The following is a 24,074-nucleotide window of genomic DNA, read 5'->3' as shown; positions in this document are numbered from 1 at the left end:
GCTAAACTAGAACGGAGTCTAGAGACCAATTTTCTGAAGATTTTATCAAAAGTTTTAAGAAATAAATATAATATTTGTATAGAATCTATACGATATCTATAGATTATAAGGGGATTATTTTCTTTTGAATGCAAATTTAAGTGTCACGCACATGATGATCAGTCTTCATTTTTTTCTTTGTCTGTCATTTTAAAGAGAAAACTGTTAAATCTATAGAGTAAATTGTGTTATGGGAATAAAAATGTATTTAAATTCAAAACCTTTTTGTCAATATAAAAAATACTGACAAATGAAAATGGTCTAAATGTAGATCTGCATGTGTCTATGCCAGCGGTGTCTAACTCCAGACCTCGAGGGCCGGTGTCCTGCAGGTTTTAGATGTGTCCTTGATCCAACACAGCTGATTTAAATGGCTAAATTAGCTCCTCAACATGTCTTGAAGTTCTCCAGAGGCCTGGTAACGAACTAACCATTTGATTCAGGTGTGTTGATCCAGGGTGATATCTAAAACCTGCAGCACACTGACCACACTGTCTCTTACTTCTTTTTTAAATATTTCCATATATTTGGCGTTCTGGCATAAAGATCCAATATGAAACACTGATCAGTAGAAATTGGAATTTCTGTAAAGATATAAACCATAGGCGGTATGTCTGGCAGTATATATGCTGAGGCTCATATTTGTTTTTTGTCTGAGTCCAGTGAAACAGTACCTACCGCAGTCGGTGCGTGCGTGCCTGCATGTGTGTGTTTGTGTGGTTTTGGCTACGTTTTTTCTCTGAGTGGAGAACAGCCATTACCTGAAGCTTATGATATAAATTCCGGCACATTGCCTCTCTTTTAGTTTTTTCTGTAAGGACATTAAGTTCTATTTACAAATATAATTTTATTAACATAGTTACAACTTAAGCATTTTAAAGGAACATGAGGGGATTTAATGATTTATTAGTTTATGGTTTAGTTTTGTTATTTTGTTTTGAGTCCCCAAAGAGATGTCAGAATGATTTTTTTTTTTTTTAATTCTCATGTAGTTGTTAGTCTACCGTCACAGATTTGAATCAGTATATCTTAAAATCTTTCAAGAACTAGACACTGATTTCTTACATAAATGCAATGAACTGATGGCAAACTGCACTTAAAAGCCCCCTAACTTTTTAAATAAAGTGACAGAAATCGTCCTGTTGCGAACATTCTTTTTCCCAAACGTTTTAAATAAACACTTACGTTCTCAAATTGCTGAAGCTTTATTTTGGCTCACTGAGTGCACTTTCACAAAAAAGTGTGTCACACCGGGGCTTTTGAAACCCATTACCTTTATATGAAGCATATTATAGCTGTGTTCATGGCCAGTATGAACAGGAGAAACCAGTATCGGGTCAGCGGAGTGAGTCGGGACTGCTTGTCACTGGATTAAAGCGGTGGCAGTAGCTTTTAGGCGATATGACATTCAACTCTTTAAGGTGACAGTATCTAGGATTTGAATCTCGAGCCCTCTTTTTAGGTTGTTACACAACTAATGTCAGCAGTGTGCGCAACACTATCAAGTTCTTTCATCTACTGCTTTCGTAGTGCATCTGAGTACAGTTAAAATATACAAATGGAAAAAAATCATCCTTTAACTCCTCTTTAATCTTTAATTATGAAAGAATCGCACTAATGACAATATATTAGTAAACACTGATACTGCTGAACCAATTTTAAATATTTTTACTCCAGTACCTGTTACCTGCTCGATCTTCTTAGTCATGGTTTCACAAAGCAACTTGTTGAGTGAATGTGGACTTGCTTAGTAGTCTTTATAAAAAGCAGCAGGTTCTGTTTAAATAACACACGGTCTCCTTCTAATACAGGAGCCTCAGGCGAGGAATGGGTTAATGCATCGTCCTGTTACGAACATTCTTTTTAATATTTGGAAAAAATAGGCTGGCACATATTCACCGTATATGGTTCTCCACTAACTGATGGTATTAAATGCAATACATTTGCAAAAATGTCTAAACACATGGTTTCACTTTGTCATTATTGAATGTACGCTGATGGGCAAAGTGCCACTTTTACTCATTTTTAAAGATAATCTAAGCACATTTTCTTAAATAATTTTTGTATATAAAATCTTCTGCTTTTCTATTTGTTAGTTTGAGGGCTGCTCCAAGGCGTTCTCTCGTCTGGAGAACCTGAAGATCCACCTGAGGAGCCACACAGGGGAGAAACCTTACATTTGCCAGCATCCCGGCTGCCTCAAGGCTTTCAGCAACTCCAGCGATCGTGCTAAACACCAGCGCACACATCTGGACACGGTCAGTGAACAGCTACCTGATGGGCTCCTTCCATTTAGGATGTGCTCTATTGTAGTGCACATTATCCTAATTTGAGCTTTCTGTCACTTTGTAGTATTACAGTGGACTCGATAGCTGGTTAATTTTTGCTTCTCCAAGCAAACGTCACCATAACAGTAGTAAATGGTAAATGGCCTGTATTTGTATTGCGCTTTTCTAGTCCCTAAGGACCCCAAAGCGCTTTACACAACCAGTCATCCACCCATTCACACACACATTCACACACTGGTGATGGCAAGCTATAGTCACAAAGAAGTCAAGGTCATGTAAACACTATATACAAGTACAAAAAGAATCTGAAGATAACATGAAGAAGAATTATTCTGGCTTGGGTCAGAGAAAGTGAACTCATCATACATGCATGTAACCTCTTTCAGCCTGGTTGAACTACTGTATGTTGGAAATAGCACCATTTTTAAAATGGAGACAAAAAAACAAGCTTTTCTTGACATCATTTGTGTACTATATTTACTCTTATAATTAAAGACACTCACTGGCATTAATGCCAATTCTGTTGCTGTATTTTGGCATCCGCCCTAATTGCATATTGTGTAAATGCACTAAGGTTGATAATTCAAACAATGTAGGATCCCAATACCACAGCAACAACTTTATTACTCTTTAATGAGAGCACACACAGCAAAACTGTAGATTTCTACATATTTTGTTTTTTGTCAACACAGTATTTCTAAACTAATGCAGTTTAATAAGTTTAACACAGCTTGGGAAATGGTCACAGTCTCTAGAAGTACAGTACAAATATCCTTTATTGTCCCTCATTGGGGAAATTTGGGTAAACAAGCTTCTTGCTAATGTGGCGTAGGAATGAATTGAATTTGGCTCTAATCAGCTCTAGTCTACTGCACCGTGTTTCTGGACATGATTTTTATTTTGTAATGGGTCGTAGTGGTAGTCATTACAGCCAGAGATGCAAGTTTGAGTCATACATGCTTCCTTTTTTAGTATTTTTAACTATGTTGTTAGTTAAAAATAAATTACCTGATTGGGTTTAGATATTTAAAACCTCTGGGATATGTTTATTAAAAAAAATCATGGTTTGGGTTACAAAGTTGCCACTTACGTTAAAGCTCTGTTACTTGGGTTGCCACGGCGACATGTACCTGATTTGTCTGGACAACATAAGTGATGCGGACATAAACTTTCTTTAGAGGTACATTTGTTTCAAAGTAATCCTGAAAAACAGACTGGTGGGGGTACTGTCATCACAAAAACACAAACTTCAGCAGTTGCTTTAAATACAAAGGTGAGGTGTACAGGTTAGGGTTAAGGAGAAAAAAGTTCCACCTAATCGCTGACCACAATATTATAATTCTGTTTGCCACACGAGGACTTTAGACCAAAAAAAATGTGTCCAAAAATTAATAAACATTAAATTGACTTTTTAAACTTTCATACCAGCACAGATGTGCTTAAAACTTGCTAATTATTTTACAATGCTGCATTTATTCTGTATTTTATATGTGCTTTGTTGTAGATGTAGTGCTATGTTAACAGAGGCAGCAGACAGCTGAAAACAGTGGCTGAGACCTCAGAGGGTTAAAGTGCAGCAGACTGCCTCTCCCTCAGCTTTCTATGGGACCTTCTGGGAATGACTGGGGAAGATAAACTGCTAGTGCGTGTGAGCCAATTTTAACTTGCTGTGCAGAGTCTGCTTGTGTCAGATCAGTTTATACAAAACAGGGAAAAAATAGAACCCATTCAACCGTGAAGACAGCGTGAATTTCCAGGAATTTTCATACACACCATCTACAGTAACGACGTTAAATTCATCAGAGGACTCAAACTAGTGGGAGTGAGTGTCCCCTGTGCTCCTGATGATCATAAATTAAGGTTACAACTGCAAAATAAGTTATGAAATCCACAGCTGATGGAGCCTGAGAAAGAACAGAAAACAGGCCTTTTCTCGTAATCCACTCTTGTGTACCAGGTATCAAGTGTCGTGCCAGCATTGTCACTCTTTCCATGAAGGTGTTCTCATGCCCAGGGGATGTATTTAAATGCTGCATTAGTATGATATTTATCTACTTTAATATTTTTTTAATTTTATATTACGTAATAACTTTGCTTGACTATATTTTAGAGAAAAACTTTAGTTATTAAACCATTACACTTATTTTTATCGGCTGAAATGATTAGTTACATTTTTTAGACTAAAGTGTTTTTTGGCAAAACGTGGAAAATGTTATGAAGTGTTTTTATAATAACGATGTAAAAATCAGCTGGATCAAGACTTCACGAGATATTTCTGATAAAACATCCGTCCCTTGGGTAAAATTTTATTGGAGGACATTTACTTGTATTATTAGATTGTTGTAGTACTGTTTTTAAATAAATAGGATTTAATAATATGATGAGGTCTTTTCATAATTGCTTTATTTTTTATTTGAAAGTATCTAATTTAAAATATTGTAGAAAAAAGTACTGAATTTTAAAAATTTTAACATTTTTATAATAACTTTAAATATAAAGTATGAGAGCTTTGGTACATTGTGGATGAATCTTGTAGATGAACCTATCATAACTTTTATGTTTAAGCAACATTTTAGTGTCAAAGGTTATTCAAAAGAATTTAATATTTGGAAATCTCTGTTCACCTCCAAGCCTTTGATGCGCGGCATAACTTTTTTGAGCAAACCTGGTAACAAATAACAAAACAAAACAAACCAGTCAGTTACATAACCTTCTTGGCAGATGGTATTTATCTAAAAATAACTGAGTGAAATTGACTTTCACTTATGAGCCTCTGGGTTAGATACACTTTCGTAGTATGGGGTTAAATCCACTTTTGTTTTCAGAACTGACTTATCTCTTCATTGCATAGATTCAACAATATGCTGCACAGTTGCTGCAGATTTGTTGGCTGCACATCCATGATGCCAAACTGCCATTCCACCACATCCGAAATGTGCTCTATGGGAGTGAAAACTGATGACTGTGGATGTCATTTGAGCATAGTAAACTCCTTTTTATGTTCGAGAAATCAGTTGGAAGCAGCCATCAGAAGATGGGTACATTGATGTCATAAAGGGGTGAACATGGTCAACAGCAATGCTCAGGTACTTTGTGATGTTTAAATGATGTTCAGCTGGTACTACGGGAAAATATCCCCTACACCACATGTTGATACCAAATACTGACCCTACCATCCGAATGTTAGAGCAGAAATCCAGTCTTCTATTGTTTAATTCTGATCAGCCGACGTAAACTCTGCGTCTCAGTTTCCTGTCCTTTACTGACAGGAGTGGCATTCAGTGTGGTCTTCTGCTGCTGTATCCCATCTGATTCAAGGTTCAACATGCTGTTCATTCAGGTTATTTGAGTTGTTGTCAGGTTAAAGAATCCAGCTATTCGCCTCTGACCTTTGACATCAAGCAGGTATTTTTAATTTTGTCTCTCTGCAAACCCTACAGATGACTGTGTGGAAAAATTCCCAGTAGATCAGCAGTTTCCAAAAAACTCAGACTAGTCTGTCTGGAAACAAAATGATGCCATGTTCAAAGATACTTAAATTACCTTTCTCTTTCATTTGATGCTCCGTTTGAGCTTCAGCAGGTTGTCTTGGCCATGTCTACACGCCTCAGTAAACCTAGTTGCTGCCATGTGATTGTCTGATTAGATTAATGCATTAATGAGCAAATAAACAGGTGTATCTAAAAAAGTGGCGAGTAAATCTATAGTATCACTGCTCATGTCTGTCTGGGTGAATTTATTTGAGACGTTTATACAAAATACACAATAAATTATGTTTAAAAATTGCTGCAGTGCATGAGAACATATGCTTTTAAAAACATAAGACTACACATAATTGCTCTGAATATTAAGATAGATAATATTTGCTCAGTAATATAAGGTATGAGGTGCTGCTGTAGCTCTCTGCTTTACAGTCTGAATTCTTTGGGATTGTGAAACTGCATACCTGCTGTGGATTTACCCTACAGACCACAGTTATTTTTACTCCTGCTGACAAGTGATGAGAATTTAGCTGTAATCCCGCGAATCAGATCTCTTATTACACGGATGAGATGGAGCTTCACGATTCGCTCCACTGTTATTACAGCAAGTTATTTTCTCCCTTTAGTGGTTTCACACTGGCTAATGGGGGCTTCGAAGTTGCGTCACAAATTAACAATCAGACACATCTGGCGCCATCCTGGAGGCCCAGTGGAAGCCTGTCTGAATGTAAATAACTGCTGAGTAGTGCAACGGCAAGCCAAGAAATGTTTTTCAAGTTTGATTAAACAGCTTGTATTGTGTTACTAATATGACACTTTGGGGAATTTTGTCCTAAAGTAAGTGCAGGCTCAAGCAGGAATTACCTTTCTAAATTAAAGCTTAAAGTTAACGCTCACATAACATAAAAATGTGGTTTGTTTTCAGAATTTGGAAATGTATTAAGAGCATTAAGAGCTTTCATTTTACGATAGCAGTGAAGTGCAAAAGGGTGATGGACTGTGACAAATCCGATATGAAATGTGTTGCTGAATAATGCCAGTGTTTTGTTTTGGGGGTTTTTGGGTTGAGCCCTAACAACAGGGAAAAAAGTTTTCTAAATTATTTTGGCACACATAATTGGAAACTGATATGCAGTTTATGAATTTACAGTCTGTCTCAGAGCTGTCATTTGCCATAACCACTTTGCATGTCATTACCCTGAATTTATGCTAAGATTAGAAAGACAGCACTTCATTTGGTGCTGATCTGTTTAGACTAAGAGAGAACTGAGCTGGTCTCACAGGGAATATTTTTCCTGAAATAGTTTTAAAATTGCCCTTTTTTTTTTTTTACAGACACTGTTGAGCAGCACTTACTCTGATGCCAGATCTACGTTGGTATTGCATGTCTGTAATTTGAAATGTATTTGTTTAAGAATTACACAAAAATTGGGAATACTGGAGAAGAAAAATCGAGCAGACATTAGAAAAATAACAATCCCACTGACACAATCATTATTATAGTCATGCCTGTCCTGATACATTTGTACTAAAAATTCTTTTTACTGCAACATTTTTACTCATTTGCTTGATTCATTGTTTTTGTGAAGTGACTTCGTTAGGTACAGTGGCGTGAAAAAGTAGTTGTTTGCATTATTGTCAAACCCAAGATCATCAAACAATTTTTAACATTAGCCAAAGATAATTCAGGTAAAATGCAAAAATGCTGTTTTTTTTTATATGATAAAGGAAAAAAAGGTTATCCAAACCTGCCTGACCCTATGTGAAAAAGCAGCTGACTCTTAAACCTAATAACTAGTTGTGCCAGCCTTGGCAACACAAACAGCAATCAAATTTTCAAGTTTTTGTGATAACTGGCAATAAGTCTTTCACATCACTGTGGAGGAATTTTGGCTGACTCTTCTTTGCAGAATTGTTTTAATTCAGCCACATTGGAGGGTTTTCAAGCATGAACAGACCGTTTATGGTCATGCCAAAGCAACTCAATTTCATTTAAATCCACACTTTGACTAAGGCCAGGCTTCAAAGGCTTTTTTTTTTTTTTTTTGCATTTCAGCCATTCAGAAGTGGACTTGCTGATGTTTTTTGGATCACTGTCCTGCTGCATAACCAAACTGAGCCTGAGCTTCAGGGCATGAATTGATAGCTAAACATTCAGCTTCAGGACTTTCTGGTAAAGAGCAAAATTCATGGTTTCATCAACTATGGCAAGTTGTCTGGATCCTGAAGCAGCAAAGCAGCCCCAAACCATCACACTACCACCACCAAAAGTGTTAGTTTAACATGAGATGTAACAGGAGTCAGACCTTCCAAAAAATCTACTTTTCACTCATTAGTCCAACAGTCTCGAGACACAAAAGTCTTGAGGATTGTCAAGATGTTTCTTAGTTTGTCTCTTTTTTTTATTGTTGAATCACAAAAACTGACCTTAACTGGGGCAAGTGAGTTCTTTAGAATGTTCTGGGTTCTTCTGTGACCTCCTGGATGAGTCGTCAATTTGCTCTTGCAGTAATTTTGGTGGGCCAGTCATTACTGGGAATGATCACCACTGTTCCGAGTTTTCTCCATTTGTATATAATGACTCTCATTGCGGTTCGCTTGAGTCCCAAAGCCTTAGAAACGACTTCATAACCATTTCCAGACAGACAGATGTCAATGACAGATGAGTTTCTCATCTGTTCTTCAGTTTCTTTAGATTGTAACATTATTTGTTGTTATTGAGATCTTTTAGCCTACTTCCCTTTATTAGATGGGTCCTATTTTTTTCATCAATTTAAGGGGGGAAATTACTTTTTCACACAGGGCAAGTTAGGTTTGGATAGCTCTCTCCCTTAATAAATGAAATTATTAATTATTAATTTGCAAAATATTAAAATTTAAGTATGACAAATATGCTGAAAACTGCAATATTAGAAAAATGATATTTCTTTGCAGTATTTCCATATTAGATCTTCAGGCAAATGACTAATTACAGAGAAAGAAGTCATTTTGAAAAGCAGGGGTTTTCAAATGTTGTCTGGGATGCTCCACGCTAAGAAGCTGATAAAAAGTCATGCCCAAAACACCTCACTGTTGCCCATGTTGATTTGTTTTTCCTACCTCACTGAGCTCAGCTTTATTCCGCATTTCCTCCAGGACCAGAGGAAATTGGAGAAACGATATTGCCTTGTCTGGTTCTGTGACATTCAGATGGTAAGATCAGAATTTAAACATGGTGGTATCAATAGAGCCTTGTTTAAACACTACACTACACTGCCCGAGTATTGTTGCTTACTATGGTACACTGTGGTATTAAAGGGATAGACAATCTTCTGTTGGCTTCTTCATAAAGCTCAGATCAGAGCTTTTTACAGATTCACTGTATTCAAATGCCCCCAACTGAGAACTTCTTGGATGTTTTTGAATGCCAGATTCTCATCATGGATGTGCAGCAGGTCCTAAACCCTTTTGTAGTCCAGGCTGACCTGTGTGGTAGCCTATGTCACCCTGTTCAGCTTCATGCGCCTCCAAAACCCTTGCCCTGGTGAAGTTAACTATTTATTTACAACATCACCAATGTGTTTAACTTCTAGCTCTGACTTGTACAACGCCTCCTGGTGTATAATACAACACAAAATGATCAGTTTTAGTCAGATTTCGCTGCTAATGTAACAGCAGCCAGTTTATCAGATTTCATTAAACAAATCACTCTTGGTCATAGTCTCTTTCATCTAGCGCACAGCTGTGAGCTGTAATCCCGCGTATAAAGATGAGTAACTGGACAGTGTTAAGGACATCACAGCTCTTGTCACATTTTCTGCTAAAATGTCCTGAAAAATACGATCATCAAACCTGATGCTCATTATTTTTTTGACTTGTAGTGCTCACATCCCAGCACATAGACCCAAAAGGCTCAAATAAACACTGTACATGTGTTTTCATGAATGTGTAATTGACTCCACCTGTTAAATACTTAGCAATGAAAGAGGGCGAACAAAAAAGAGATCTGAGATTCATGGAAATGAGCTCATTTATTCACCAAATTGTGAAATACAGTCATCTTACTCAACTTTCTACTTCGAAGTAAAATGATGAAAACCCATCTGCATATAAGAAATGAGCTGTTTGTACAGTAAAAAGCATTTCAACACATATTCCATGATGTTACTCGTGTTACTTATTTCAGAAGGACTCAGTTAACTGTAGTATTTTATGTCATTATACCAGAAAATACTTTGTCTCCCAGCTGCTTTAGCCTGCTATGAAATGTTTATTCCTTCAGGAAATAATGTGCAGAAATAAATACTTTTATATGTATACACAGACTGCAGGTAGCTCATACAGTTTACTTTATGAATGAAATGATTTATGGCTAAACTCTCTTCTCTCTTCCCCTCTTTTAAGCCTGCAGATGAAAGGTAAATATCCTCCCTTCTCAGCTGAGGAGCACTTTATGTAAAATGTTGACAGAACTACATGTTCTTTCTTCCTCTGTTAGTCCAGTTGTCACAAGAAGTAGCCACATTTACGATCTTTATCCTAAATGTTTACGTCTTCAGTGTGGATGTGAGTCATCTAAACTTGTGCCATTATTTGTACACACATTTTATGTTTGACGTCGAGACTATAAAATCGTCATGTTGTGAATATTTTTCAGTTCTGGTTTAGAAAACTCGTAACCCACCCAACACATAATGTAGGATATACAAGAGATGGTGTAGTCTGTACCTTACAGTAAATCTAATAATAACTCTCAAGCTCTGGGTTTAATTTGGTGTGTTGTGCTATTTTTGTTGTGTTTTCTGTACAAAAAAAAGGTTTGTTCTCCTTAGCTCAGTACTGAAATCAACATTGCTAAATTTTTGGAATCCGCTAGAAGAAGAGTTGCAGGAGAAAGTGTTCCCCAAAACACCAAAAAAATAATTTGTGTTCTTTTTAATAGCAGCACACCTGTTTTCTTTCTATAACAGAAACTCAAACCAAGGTGCTTCTAAATGTTCAGTCAAACTTCTCTCACCTCTCCATCTTGTGGTCCATTCACAGAAACCATACGCCTGTCAGATACCAGGATGCACCAAGCGCTACACTGACCCCAGCTCATTACGAAAGCACGTCAAAGCTCATTCAGCCAAAGGCCTTCAGGAAAAGGAGGTGAAGGTAATGAACATTAAAACCTTTCTATGTTTCTAAAACTTGACTGTGTGTTGTTCAGAAGCAAAGGGTAGAAGGAGAGGAATCAGAAAGCATGGTTGGAAATAAAAAATTATGGCCAAAGCATTTTTAAAAGCAACCTGGGGACATTTTTTTACATTTGTGCTGCATTTTTGCCCTTAATGGAAGGTTTGGGTGGATAGTGGGAAAGACATTCAATAAAGGTCCGTCTAGCCAGGAGTAAAACATGTAGTGTGCACCTTAACCACTCACCTATCAGGTTGTCAAATAGTGGGGTCATATTTAAGCTTTTATTGGATGGGATCAAAAGTACATAATTTAAACCAGGGTCACGTCAGTGCCTTGTATTCCTGAGCCACCTTCACAGAGCTGAAATTTACTGGAATCAACTGATTATTTCTCAACAGCTTAACAATATAAAACATGACATGTTTTAAGTTATATTACTTGATAGATTTTTTTTCCTTCCTAATTTATTATACTTGCCTGTCTGCAATTATACACAGCACATCTGGAGTTTGTATTTGTGATGGATATTTGTCTTCTCTTGTTTGGAATACATGTTAAGTTGTGTTTCTTCTCATAATAATGAAAACAATACAAACTGCTATGAAGGCTCCACTCATTATTTGATGAAGTTATTAGGAGCAGCCATGCATGTTGTGTTTGATTTTATTTCAGCACAAAACCTGAAGGTTATTACGACAAATGACGAAGAGACTCTACAAATTAAAATAAAATTATGGTGACTGTCCCACATTTGGTAAAAAACAAGCATATCAGCACAAACACATCATACCCGCTATCAGCCACATTGATGAAGGGGTGATCATTTGGGTTTCTTTTGCAGCCACAGGACCCGGGCACCTTGCAGCCACTGACTCAGACATGAACTCCTCTGTATACGAATATTTAGATTCAATATAAGGCCATCTGTACTGCATTTATATCTTGCTTAATTTGGGTCATGCAACAGGACAATGATCCCAAAAACAGCAGAAACTCTACAACAGAATGGTTAAAAAGGTATTGCAATGGACCTCAGGCTGATTGAAATGTTGTGGTGGGACCTTAAGAGAGCTGTGCATAAACAAATTCCTGCAAACCTCAATGAATTGAAGCAACGTTGAAAAGACGAGTGGGCCAAAATTCCTCCACATACTAATAAAGTCATACAGAAAACAATTACTTCAGGTTATTGCTGCTAAATCGTATGCTGCTAGATCATAGGGTGAACTTAGATTTTGAAAACCTTATTATTCACATGACTGCATGTTTGTATTTAACCTCGTTTTAACCTGGTGACAAGACCCTTGAGGTTTAAAATGTCTTTCGCAACAGAGTCCTGGCCAGCATAGACAGCTGCTTAATCAGCAGTGGTTACGGAACAATACTCACCATTATAAGCATACACATTTACATAAAATAAAGAATGAAAAACATATTAATCAAAAGCCAAACTGAAGCATTTATGGTCAAGCCTAACATCTGGAGGCAGATGTCCTGCCTGCAGGTGCCAAATCATTTAAATGACCTTGAATTCATTTAAAATTGATCCAATTTGGCAGAAATGAGTGACCGTAAAAGCATGCAATTTCTTTTTCTGTAAAAGTGACACACAAATAAAAGCTTTGCTTTCCTAAAAATATCAGTGAGTGTGCCATTCCCCAAATCTGGCATTTCAGTTAAAAATAGACAGCTTATATCAATAATTATTAAAACATAACCTTTTTTGGGGAGCAATTTTTATGTTTTAAATTCCTTAAAGACACACACAGTCATTCATGAGACCCTAAATAGAAAATCTGTAGTTAAAAATGAACAAGCTCAGGAAAAGAAAGTAAAACAGGGTTTTTTTCTGGTGCTACATCTTGATTTTATTTCCTGATTGTTACCTCATGTTTAAAAGCAAATGAGATGCATGTTTGTTCCCTTTTAACCTTAAGGTTCAAAACAATATTGTTCTTCCAGATTTTTTTAAAAATATATATAGTAGAGAACTGCTTCTTTATATAACTTTCAAAGAGAAAGGGGGCTTCTCGGGGGTTGCAGGTCTTATTTCTGGAGAATTACAGCAGCAGCAGCAGGAGAGAGTGGGTATGTTTATGATTCAGTAGGATGAAATACAACAAAACAAAGTATTACACACACTCCCTGGAAGTCCGAATAGGGAGCCTATTGTTCTGCTTTATCTGGGCCTTGTTTGTTTTCTATGGCCTGTGAGTGACACTGGGGCTTTGTGTGTGTATTACCATGCCTTGTTTGGTTTAAACAGAACCACTTGTGTTTGTAAGTTGTGACACAGTCGACACGCCCTGAGCTGCAGTAAACCCTGTGGGGCTAATTGGAACTTTGAAATATTAAACATGAGCTTCTTAAGCTCCTCACGGGCATACATTTATTCGAGCTGATGTGTCACAGCGATTGAAGTTTGTGGCTTCGTGAACGCTACTTTGGGTGAGCATTTCTTGCTGATTATTCATGCCGCTTTTGTGGTTCCTGGGTGTCTGCCCCGAGCTTCTTCTGAATCCTGAAGCTGTCAATAAATTGTTTTGGAAAGTTCCGGGGGGATGTTCTGTTTAGCGCTGGATAATAAAGCCAATTGTTTAGCCTTAACTTTGTTAGAACGTTTTTGGAATATGATTGCCTAATAAGATTTCTGGATTTTGTACCTCGAGAAGCTGGATCGCAAGATGAAACAAGAACCAGGCATCTGGTGAAAACTCATTTCTTTGATAAATGAACAGTAGAAAACCTCCTGCAGTTCGCTCACTGTGTTTTCAGTTGCTTTACTGAATGAAATCAAAAGAGAAGTCATTTAGTTTAAACTTGCATGGGAGCTATGTTGCCCAACAGCATATAGTTGGAAGACAACTAAGCTGCAGCTTTAGCGTAATTATTCTCATCCCTGCATGCTGGCAAACATCCACACTTGGTCACCAACATGATAACACAGTGCTGTTATATGAAATGTATCTATATGGCTGTAATGCGTTTAGTCTTGTTGTCAGGTTCAGGTGCACACGATGCTGGAATCTGACATCCTAAGTGACTGCCTGGCACGCCAGCATCTCCACAGCTCTGCCTCGTCCCACCAAGAAAACAGCTCACCTTTACCGGCTTTAGATGACTTCACAGGTATGTGCAGATGAAACAGTAGCAGAAGTCTGTGTTTAGCCTCCAGTGCCTCTCTGGAAATGAGCAAAACCCAAAAGAAAAGAGTAATTGCCCAAAACACCTGGGCTGTTAAGCTGTCTCTTTCATTTTCTCCCATGGCCTCATTTGCTCCTTTTCCTTTCCCTCCTCTCTCATTCCTTCGATGATAGCTCATCATGCCAGTGTTTACCTTGTCCAATTACTGGGCACCATGACTGTGGGCAAGTTGGCCTTCACCCCACTTGTCCTTCAGCTTCTCCAAACGGGTTTTCCAGCCAAGCTCTTTTTCTTTCCATTTCAATGGCTGAACCAGAATCAAGAAGCTGTCAGGTACACTGAGGCTCAGTTGGCCAAAGACAGTGGAGAGCGTCCAGGAAAGCTGTCCATGTCTATTACTTCAGACTACTCGCCGTTTTACTCAGAAGACTTTGAGGGAAAAGCCTCAAGCGGCACGCTATGAGCTATGTTTAGTCAGGGTGAAACAAGCATGTCAGTGTTTAATTTTGAAAAAATCCCAGGAGGACTTTTTCTTATCTCAAATGGCCAAATGTTATAGCCTGAAAACTGCTTTCTGTTGTGGTATACTTGGTGGATTTATGGTGACACACACTATCATTGTCAGCTTGGCTTAAAACCTAGTGCTGAAAGCTTACTGATTGCATGCAGGTACAAGTTACAGATTTAAATGAACAGCATGAAACTATATTTTTGGTATTGAGCATTCAGCCCCTGTAGGCTTGAAATGTGGCTCTGAAAGGTTTACAGAAAAATGGATTACGCTGACCATGGAAACTCCTCAAAGTCTGCTTGCAACATAGTCTAATCCCCATCTGTCCATATGTGCACACTGTGTCTAATATACTTGTATTTACACCAGAAATTGTTTCTCTATAGCACAGTGAGTTGTTCATCAGTGGGGAAAAAAATGTCACTACTGCATGATAATTTGGAAGAGCGCTGATGCGTTTCATTTAACTATAAATTGAGTATTTTAATATTTTCGACAGTTGCTCAAGTAGTTTTGTTTGCCTACAAGGAGCCAGACCTTCTTATCATTTTTAAAGTGGTCTTGAGCAATAATTCTCTAGGCTTTCTGGAGGTCTTTCAAAGCTTTTCTTTGGACATTGGCTGCTTTTTTTACTCATTTTTAGTCAAATCCTTGTAAAAGGGACCTAATTCAAGGGATGAATCAGTGTTGTGTCTACACAGACAACTTTGCAAAGAACCAATTTTAAATTGTATCTGCAGGCACCTTGGTACCAACAACCTGTTGCAAAAACATAATTTCTTCCCAAACTTAACAAACACGCCCACCAAATGTTAGGAAATACCTAACACAGGCCTTGAGAGGAAAATCTAACCCCTCAGGTGATCCATCTACTGTTCACTGAAGCCTCATCAGAAATGTGAGGTATGCCAAATTACTCAGTAACTGGACCGAAGATCACTGGCAGCAGCTGTTATTGGGAAATGAATACAAATTAGAGTTTTATTGGCATTTCAGTATTTATGGAGGAGGTCAGTAGAGCGGTACAAACGTCCCTACAGCCATCTGTAAAACATGGAGGAAGCTCTGTCATGGTCCGGGGCTGCTTCTCAGCCAGCGGTGTTCGGGCTCTTGTCAAAATTGAATGATTGCAGAAGAGTACAGTCAGATTTTAATCCACCATGCAATACCATCTGCAAAGCATCTGACTGATATTAGTTCAATTTTTCACCATGAAAATTATTGCGGACAGTAAAAGCATACCTGGATAGAAGAGCCAACAGTGGAGCACTATCAGTCATGGACTGACTTCCTCAGAGCCCGAACCTCAACATTGTTGAAGCGGTGTGGCATTATGCTGACAGAGAAAAGAACAAAAGGCAGCCAACATCCAAAAATCTTTGAATGTCCTTCCAGAAGCCTGGAGAGCTATTTCTGAAGACTACTTAAAGAAATCGCAAGAAAGCGTGAGAGGATTCAGGCTGTGCTGAAAAATAAAGTACAACACTGAGTAGAATCAGCCCTTCATTTCTTTATATTTTATTAGTGTTTGTACAATTCTAACAATGTTATAATACAATTCAATAAAGCTTGAACCCAGTGAAAATAATCATTACAGGTAGCTCTAGCACACTTACATATGAATTCATCCTCCTCAGATAGTGATGTAGTAGGAAGATTTAACTGCACAGATGCTCAGCAACTTTTATATATCAATCAATCAATCAATCCATTTATTTATAAGCACATTTAAAAACAACACAGGTTGACCAAAGTGCTGTACATAGTAAAAAAGAAAAAGTAGAACAACCACACACAAAGAACAAAGTAAAAAACTCAGTCACAAAAGCTAGAGAGTAAAAATGTGTTTTCAGATGGGTTTTAAAAATGTCATGTGTTGGAGAGATCCTAATTTCAAGAGGCAGACTGTTCCAAAGTTTGGGTGCAGCTATCGCAAAGGCGCGGTCTCCTCAGTTTTTTAGCCTGCTTCTCAGCTGACCTCTGAGTTCTATTTGGAGTATTTTTAGTTAACAGATCAGAGAGGTATGACGGAGCTAATCCATTTAGAGATTTAAAAACAAGCAGTAAAATCTTAAAATCAATTCTACAACGTACTGGGAGCCAATGTAAACGAGCCAAGACTGGGGAAATATGGTCACGTTTACGAGTGCCTGTCAAGAGTATGAAAATATATGAAAATAACCAGAGTACAACCAGTTAGCAACTAGTTGAGTTAATCCTCGACTGACAGGAAAGATGTTGCAGGCTGACTCAGATTGATTACAACGTGCTGGTAATCTTTCTGCATTTCTTAAAAATTATCTTAAAACATTCAACAGTCTGTCTTAAACTAATTAAAGTCGTTCTGTCTGACTGTGATTGTTTGGAGACAGCAATTGCACAAGGAGGAAACCTGTGCACTCAAAGTATTTACCCAGTGTATGAGGAGATTGCACACTCAGCCTCCGGGCAACCAGTTAGTTGCCACAACTACTTGCAGTCGAGCTCTGACAACAAAAAAGTTCAGCTTTTTTTTGCAAGGAGACAATAAAAATAGGGATATTTATTCTAATGTGACTGAGCCATTAACTCCTGTTTTTAATATAAAACACTAGCTTTGAGTTTTTGTCTTTTGTCTCTTTGGTGTGAGATTTATTTGGACAGCATGTGAGAATGAAGGTAAAAGCATTGCAACACTTCCTAAACTTTTGGTGTTTGGAAACCTTGGCTACATGTAATTTGGCGTAGAAGTGAAATATGTTGCAGTAGAAGTTTCTAATGATTCTAATGTTAACTCCTAACTATTGTAAATGTTATATACATCATCCAACCTTTGCTGCAGAGACCTCAGACTAGATGTGGAAGTGAATGCTCAAAATGTTTGGTGGAGCAGATTTACTGAGGTTATCTGTGGCTCTCTTTCAGGTGTGTACTCAAACAGCAGCAGCACCGCCCACAGTCGGGGGAATTCAGAGTTTCTGCCCCCATCAGCAGACTCGAGGTATCCAGGCCTGGAGGGAAACTTTGATGCTAATAGCCCAATATCTTCATTAACAAGCCCGGGGAGCATGAGAGAGGGGTGAGTGTAAGATCAGAGCAAGTTCAAGTTAAATGCGGTGCATCCCCTGAGCATTTATTTATTTATTCATACAACGAAACTGGACTGGAAGCAGTCCGCTTCGTTTTTATAGCAGAGTAATAGATGTTTAGTGACTTGCTTATGGGCAGCAGTGGCAGTAGTTAAACCTGATGGAAGTTTATCTTCCCCAAGGTTGCACCTTGTTGCACCATTGTGAATATTTTCTTTCATATAATAAAAAGCAAAGAAACATCTATCATTTTTAATTTCTACACTGTCATGTATTTCAACATTGGGCTGCTTTTATTTCTTGGGAAGGAGATTACTTTACTGACATTTAACAATAAAACGAGAGGCAAACTTAAAACGGTCAGTTCATCCAAATCACAAAAATAAAGAAAAGACATATTTTCCTACTTACCCCTAGTGGTGTCTGGCAAGGTTTTCAGTTATCTGCTGCTGGGATTTCTGCTGCCAACTCACTACAGTTGAGCTGAATAAGATTTCATGTGGCAGTTTTTATTCAGAGTTATTTTCTACTATAGATAAAAATAGTGAAAACTAACAGACCTCAATTTTATGCTCCTCTCCGTATCCTTTTCAAGGATTTGCCCCAAAAACCTCTGCTTGTATATGTCCTAAACATATTGTTTAAACATATCTGGCATGTATTAAAGTGTTTCTAAGCTGCTTAACACTTCTGAGCAGTCCGGCTCTGTTCCATATCAAACACTGAAGCTTCAAAGTGACACCAAAGATTTCACAGTCATTTTGTTTTGCTTTCCCTCATCTCTGATTTCTAGAAAAAGCCAGAGAGATCCGAGCTTGTGCATTCTTGAATAAACCAGAGACATTATCACCAGAGATGGAGTTATGGCTTTGTGGTCGCACTGATTGGGTAGTTGGAGACCACAGAACTTATGTGCACTGTAAGCTGAGACAAATTTTCTCTAGGCAAGTATAAAAGTAGAAGTGAGACTAAAAAGATACAGCTGAAAGCCTCCAGGGCTGCAGTTTCTGGACAATAGGGCCTAAAATTATTGGTCATTGAAGGTTTGCCCATAAAGTAACTTTTATTGGCACTATAGTAAAAACAAAAACAGTCTGTCTAATAAAATAGCATCAATAAAGGCCAGAATAACATTTTTGTGGCTTAATAAATGATATAAAATATTACAATATAATGCACATTGTTTCATATGAAATTCTCCCAATATTTCCAAGGGTTGTTTTCAAGTGGCCTTTCGGTGTTTGGCTTAAATGCTAAGATTGCATGTTTTCTCTGAGCACTGATTTCAACAGGTTTAAGCTTTAGGTTTCATTATTGAACCTTAGGGTTGAAATGAAAGTAGCAAAAGGTCTACTATGTATAGTTGTGACTTTTCCAGAAAGGCAGGCAGAGGAGATGACGCCCAATTCATCAGCGAGATAAAATGGACTAGATGAAAACATCCTTCCATGATTTTGTGCCACTTGTCTTTTATTCTTTTATTTATGCCGACAGCCTCGTGTATCTTACTTTACTTAGACCGTTATACTGAAGAAGTGCAATCGATTAGAACTTCTACACTGATAATACCTGAGCGTGACCAGTGGTAACATCACGCTTTTTGTATTATTAGCAAATTTAGTTTGAAGCATGGAAGGTAAACATATTTATTCTGCATAGAGATTGATGTTGTTTTTTAAGATTATGCTCACAGCACATCTTAAACCGATCACTTGGACTGAGGAGGACAACCAATCTGTGGATAATAAGTAGTTGAGATGTTGCTTGCTAGCTAGGCTGCTAGCCATTATTTTATGGTTCAGTCATACCAGAGTAAAAATAGGACAACAACATCCTTGCAGCTAGAAAAAAATAGTGGTTGCAATTCAGTTGCATAATTTTTATGCATCTGGAAAACAATTACGAGTAGTTGGATGTTGCACAGGTGACCTGGTGGGAGCCAGATTGTCTCCCTGCAATCGTAGTCCAAACTGACTGCTAACACTCTTAGAGAGACTTTTCAAATAAATGCTCTTTAATATGTAGATGCATTAGAATCAATCTGTCTGTCTTTTTGTAACAGGGGACTTGAATCAACTGGTTGTCAATTGGTTGTATTCCTGTAAAAGAGCAAGGTTGCCCAATATCTACTGTATGTCATTTTGGAGTTAAATTATAACAAGTGTGGAGATATTTCTGAATTTCTGTTTCAAACCTGTGAGGTTCTGACTAGACCTGCAAAGATCTAGATTAGATCTAGACTAGATCTGCAAACGCTGACCTCAAAACATGAATTGTGAACATGTTTCACTTATACTCTCACAAAGAGTTCAGATATCCTACATGTAAGAATTTGACCTACATGTAAATACCTAATGTGAATTTACCATAATGCCATATTTCACAAACAGATTGCATATAATTGCCAACTTGAGCTCTTTTAATCAATTATCTAGAAAATGAAAAGCATGCAGCAAGTGACCACAACAGTGACAATTTAAGGCAGGGGCGGGGGAACTCCAGGCCTAAAGGGCCGGTGTCTTGCAGATTTTAGATGTGTACTTGATCCAATACAGCTGATTTAAATGGATAAATTACCTCCTTAATGTGTCTTGAAGTTTTCCAGAGGCCTGGTAATGAACTAATCATTTGATTCAGGTGTGTTGACCCAGGGTGAGATCTAAAACCTGCAGGACACCGGCCCTTGAGGCCTGGAGCTCTCCACCCCTGGTTTATGGGACACATACTCACCTTTTAGCCAACCTCACTTCTATCCCTTAGTGATATTGTGCAAACTCTGCAAATGTAGTCTGCATGTTTAAGTAATGGCGAGGAAGGACGTGATCCACTGATTAGAATTGAAGCTGAAGACCTTTTTTTTTTTTTTGGGTCAATGTCATCTTTATTGATAGGATTCAGATTTGACCCTGACTGCAGCACATTGCTAAAGCAAAGTGCATTGTATTGATTAGACACAGATCTGAGATTGTTTTTGGAAATGCTTAGTGATTTTTAAAATTTAAGAAATATGTATCAATGGAAATTTGTCTCAACGCAGCTTTTTTTTTTATTGTAAGATCTTCATTTTTTTTTTCTTATGAATGCAAATGAAAAAAGTCCACTTCTGTTTGTCAGATATTCGTACAAGTTACGATTAGTTGTTCCTCTTTGAAAACTACTCCTCAAGAAGTTAGTGTGTTGGTAGTAATAAAACTACATCATAAATATATGTGTGCCAGCCACAGGCCTTGGGTTGAGGAGATTGTATTGTGTCGGTCAACCATAAAAATATATATGCAAGAAAACACAGAATTTGTAAGTATATTTGATCTGGATTTCATCACATATTTCACTTCTAAAACCAGTTTGAAGTTTACAAAATAAATACAGATTTTAATAAATCAAACATCTGGATGCTTTTGTGCATTTTTAGGAACTTTGCTCACCTCTCTCAGAATCTCTCCGCTTCCCTAAAGTGTGCAGCTACAGTAGAGCTTCCATGAAGCTATGCACAATCCGTCCATTGACGTCTCTTTATAGCAGCGGAGGATGTCATTGAATCCCACTGGTGCCCACAGTATATGACGACCTGCCAAAGCTAATACCAGACAAGCACTTGTTTTTCCACAAAATGACTTAGACGAGAGACGTTAAACACGTGAAAGTAAATTATCTTTTCTTCACGGTGCAGGCAGCATCATGCTCTGACCTCATAGGGAGGCCAATGTTTACTCTGGCTGTAATGAGCCATTTTGACGTCTTTTAATACTTTACAGAGGCCCGCAGTGAGGCTTGTCCATCAGTTTAGTATTTGTGATGCACAGTGTTTGTATATATTGTGCGGTTGGAAGGTGGGAGGAGAGAGGTAGCGTGGTGCTGGATTTGCATTTTTTTTTTGCAGCAGCGTGTCCATCAGATACAGGCACACTCACCAGGATAGCACTCACACAGAAACACTATTATACAGTTTGAAGGAAGGCGATGTAATGAAGTTTATTTTGCAGAAACTCCAAGTGACATTGGACCTAAATAGCCGCTTTAAGTGAAATGCTTGACTTTTTTGTACATTTTTTTTTTACTTGCTGTAGCTCTAAAATGAAATGATTGTACTGTAGTTTCCCTAAGCACTTAGTGGTAGCACTTAGATCCCATTAAATCTCCATCTGTATTGCACAGATTTAACGTAATCCCCTGCGATCCATTAAATCCATATCACCGAAATACTTTCAAAATTCAAATTCGAAACATCAGGTTTGTGATCATAAGCTGGCACCAGTTATATGCAGCACAATGTGCAGAAGATCTTAAATTCTGCAAGCTGGATTCCTTTCATTCTGCATAAGCAGTAAGGATGGCAGCTGGCTGTAGTTAGGAAGAAAAGGGCGAGTGCTGCAGAGGGTGAGTTGGTAAAATATGATCAGACAAGAAGTTTCCTGAGGTCGTACTGACAGCCGCACCCTCAGCCCTGGGCCCTCGGTAAGCTCGTGCATGTGACCAGTTGGGCACACCGGCCACAAAGTGACAGATCGACCCAGCACAGCTCAGACATCTCAGCTATGTTGTTGCAACATTACAAGAATGTAAGCCGTGGCGCAGACGGCGTTGTTTATAGTTAAGGTCAGCGCTGATGGTTCAGGGGCCAGTGAGGGGAAATTCAAAGATGTGTTGAATTCTTTTGCCTTGCAGTCATTGCAGCACATTCATTTCAACAGCCACGCTATATCAAAGGCCACGTTGTTTACATAATACTATACAAAGCCTGGATTTTATTACCTCGGGAAGCCACAGCCATCTGTAAGTTATATCAGTTTGGGTTTCAAAAAGTCCTTCTGATTAATTTGGGCTTTTATTGTATTTCTCCAATGAAAGCAGAGACTGTTAACTTAAATGTAATAGCATCTGACATGGGAAATGGGTAATAAAGAGACTTGGGGATGATAAATGATAGATATGTAAAGAAATCTCCAAACATTTCCTCTTTTTATAGCTGATCAGATGCGAAAATATACGATGTTCAGGCCAGCAGCCATCGGTATCTCTGACAAGGCCTGGCTTGTTTATGAAGCCCACTAAAAGTCTTCCAGCAGAAACCAGGGCTGTTTGGCTCTCTGGGGACCAATATGCTGCAGTACATCATCCAGGAAAGCCTTCAGGCCACATGAAATGCTGAGAGTGGGCTCTTTGAAGGTGGAAGGGGGGCACTTGAATACCGTACGGGGTTTTTTTTTTTTCAGCTGCGTATCTCCTTAGAGAGAAATTCAGCTGCCTTTCTTTCTTCTCATCGACTTGGCTCCACTGACTCATTCGTTTCCATGTTGAGTCAGAGTGTTTGTGCACAGTCAGCACATTCTTGCAGCAAAGAGATGGATACAGCTCTCTGCAGCACATTACCCTCCTGAGGTGGAAACGCTTTCTTATACAAACTGCGCTGTTTGCAGAAGAGAAGTGTTTACATGTTTCTGACGTATACAGCGGTCAGCTGATGTTTATCTGATTTCATTACCTGAAAACCCCGTGCCCTGGGTTCATTGTATCAGAGTCAGTGCTGTTGATTACATTGATTGAAACCTTCCCTATGAAATAATTGTCACAATTTAGTTTAATACAACTGAGATTGAAGTTCCATCAATCAGAGAGTTACAACATCATTATCGTTTTACCATAATATTTATTGGCTTGGAAAACTTGTGTTGAATTTTATGGTGCTTAAGAAACTCTGATATACATCTCAGTGTGACAGAAACTTTCAGCAGTTCAGCAGAAGGGAAGGTCAGGCCAAAAACAGCATTAGTGTAGAAACAGGCCGGGCTGAGTCAGTCACATACAGGATCAATTCTCTGGAAACTTAATTTTCGCTTTAAAAAAAAAAAATAATAATTTTTGAGTTAAACCATCAAACCTGTCACTTTCAACTTGTACTTAGATTTGGTCTTTAAATGGCTTCAGTAGGACCTGTTGACACGTAGCACTCCATCACTATGATGAATGTGGTCAGTGTTTATTCATTTTAACACTGAAACACACGCAGTAATCAGTACTGTAGTTTAAAGTTAACCGTGTTTGTGGAGAATAGTTTGATGTTACTAACTTTAGAAATCTTAAGTCATCTGTTATTTCTTTATACTTTACTTCCAAGGAGCTGGACATTCTTGTAGTTTTTTTTAAAGTGCTCTTGAGCAACAGTTCGGCAGACTTTCTAGAGGTCTTTAAAAGTTTTTCTTTGGATCTGGGCTGCTTTTTCACTAATTATTTACTATTTAACTAAAACTTGTCATATCTCAGTGTAGTGTGGAGTCTGTCCTTAAAGACATTCGAGCAAACTGGTCCGGTTTTGCCTAAAAAACAAAAGAAAAGGTGATGGGCCTAAAAATGATCTACAGCGGTTGAGCAGTTTCTGAAAGTC

The 24,074-nt window shown here is 38.1% G+C and overlaps 1 protein-coding gene across 3 annotated transcripts in view; it reads left to right on the top strand.

Moving 5' to 3' along the window:
* The window catches only part of LOC116313424 (zinc finger protein GLIS1), a 61,443-nt gene that overhangs the window by 32,087 nt on the left and 5,282 nt on the right, over window positions 1-24,074 (top strand). For 2 of the 3 annotated variants that reach the window (XM_031731126.2, XM_039602854.1), the window contains exons 3-6: window positions 2,136-2,297; window positions 10,832-10,945; window positions 13,972-14,098; window positions 17,529-17,682. In XM_031731126.2, the coding sequence (XP_031586986.2) occupies window positions 2,136-2,297; window positions 10,832-10,945; window positions 13,972-14,098; window positions 17,529-17,682 (557 nt within the window). Of the gene's footprint in view, window positions 1-2,135; window positions 2,298-10,831; window positions 10,946-13,971; window positions 14,099-17,528; window positions 17,687-24,074 lie in introns of those variants that run through there. The other variant, XM_039602855.1, reaches the window with a different exon arrangement.

This window comes from Oreochromis aureus, linkage group 18, assembly GCF_013358895.1.
Source record: "Oreochromis aureus strain Israel breed Guangdong linkage group 18, ZZ_aureus, whole genome shotgun sequence".
Taxonomy (NCBI): Eukaryota; Metazoa; Chordata; class Actinopteri; order Cichliformes; family Cichlidae; genus Oreochromis; species Oreochromis aureus.
Note: the sequence above shows the minus strand (reverse complement) of the source record. Positions and strands in the feature narration are given on the sequence as shown.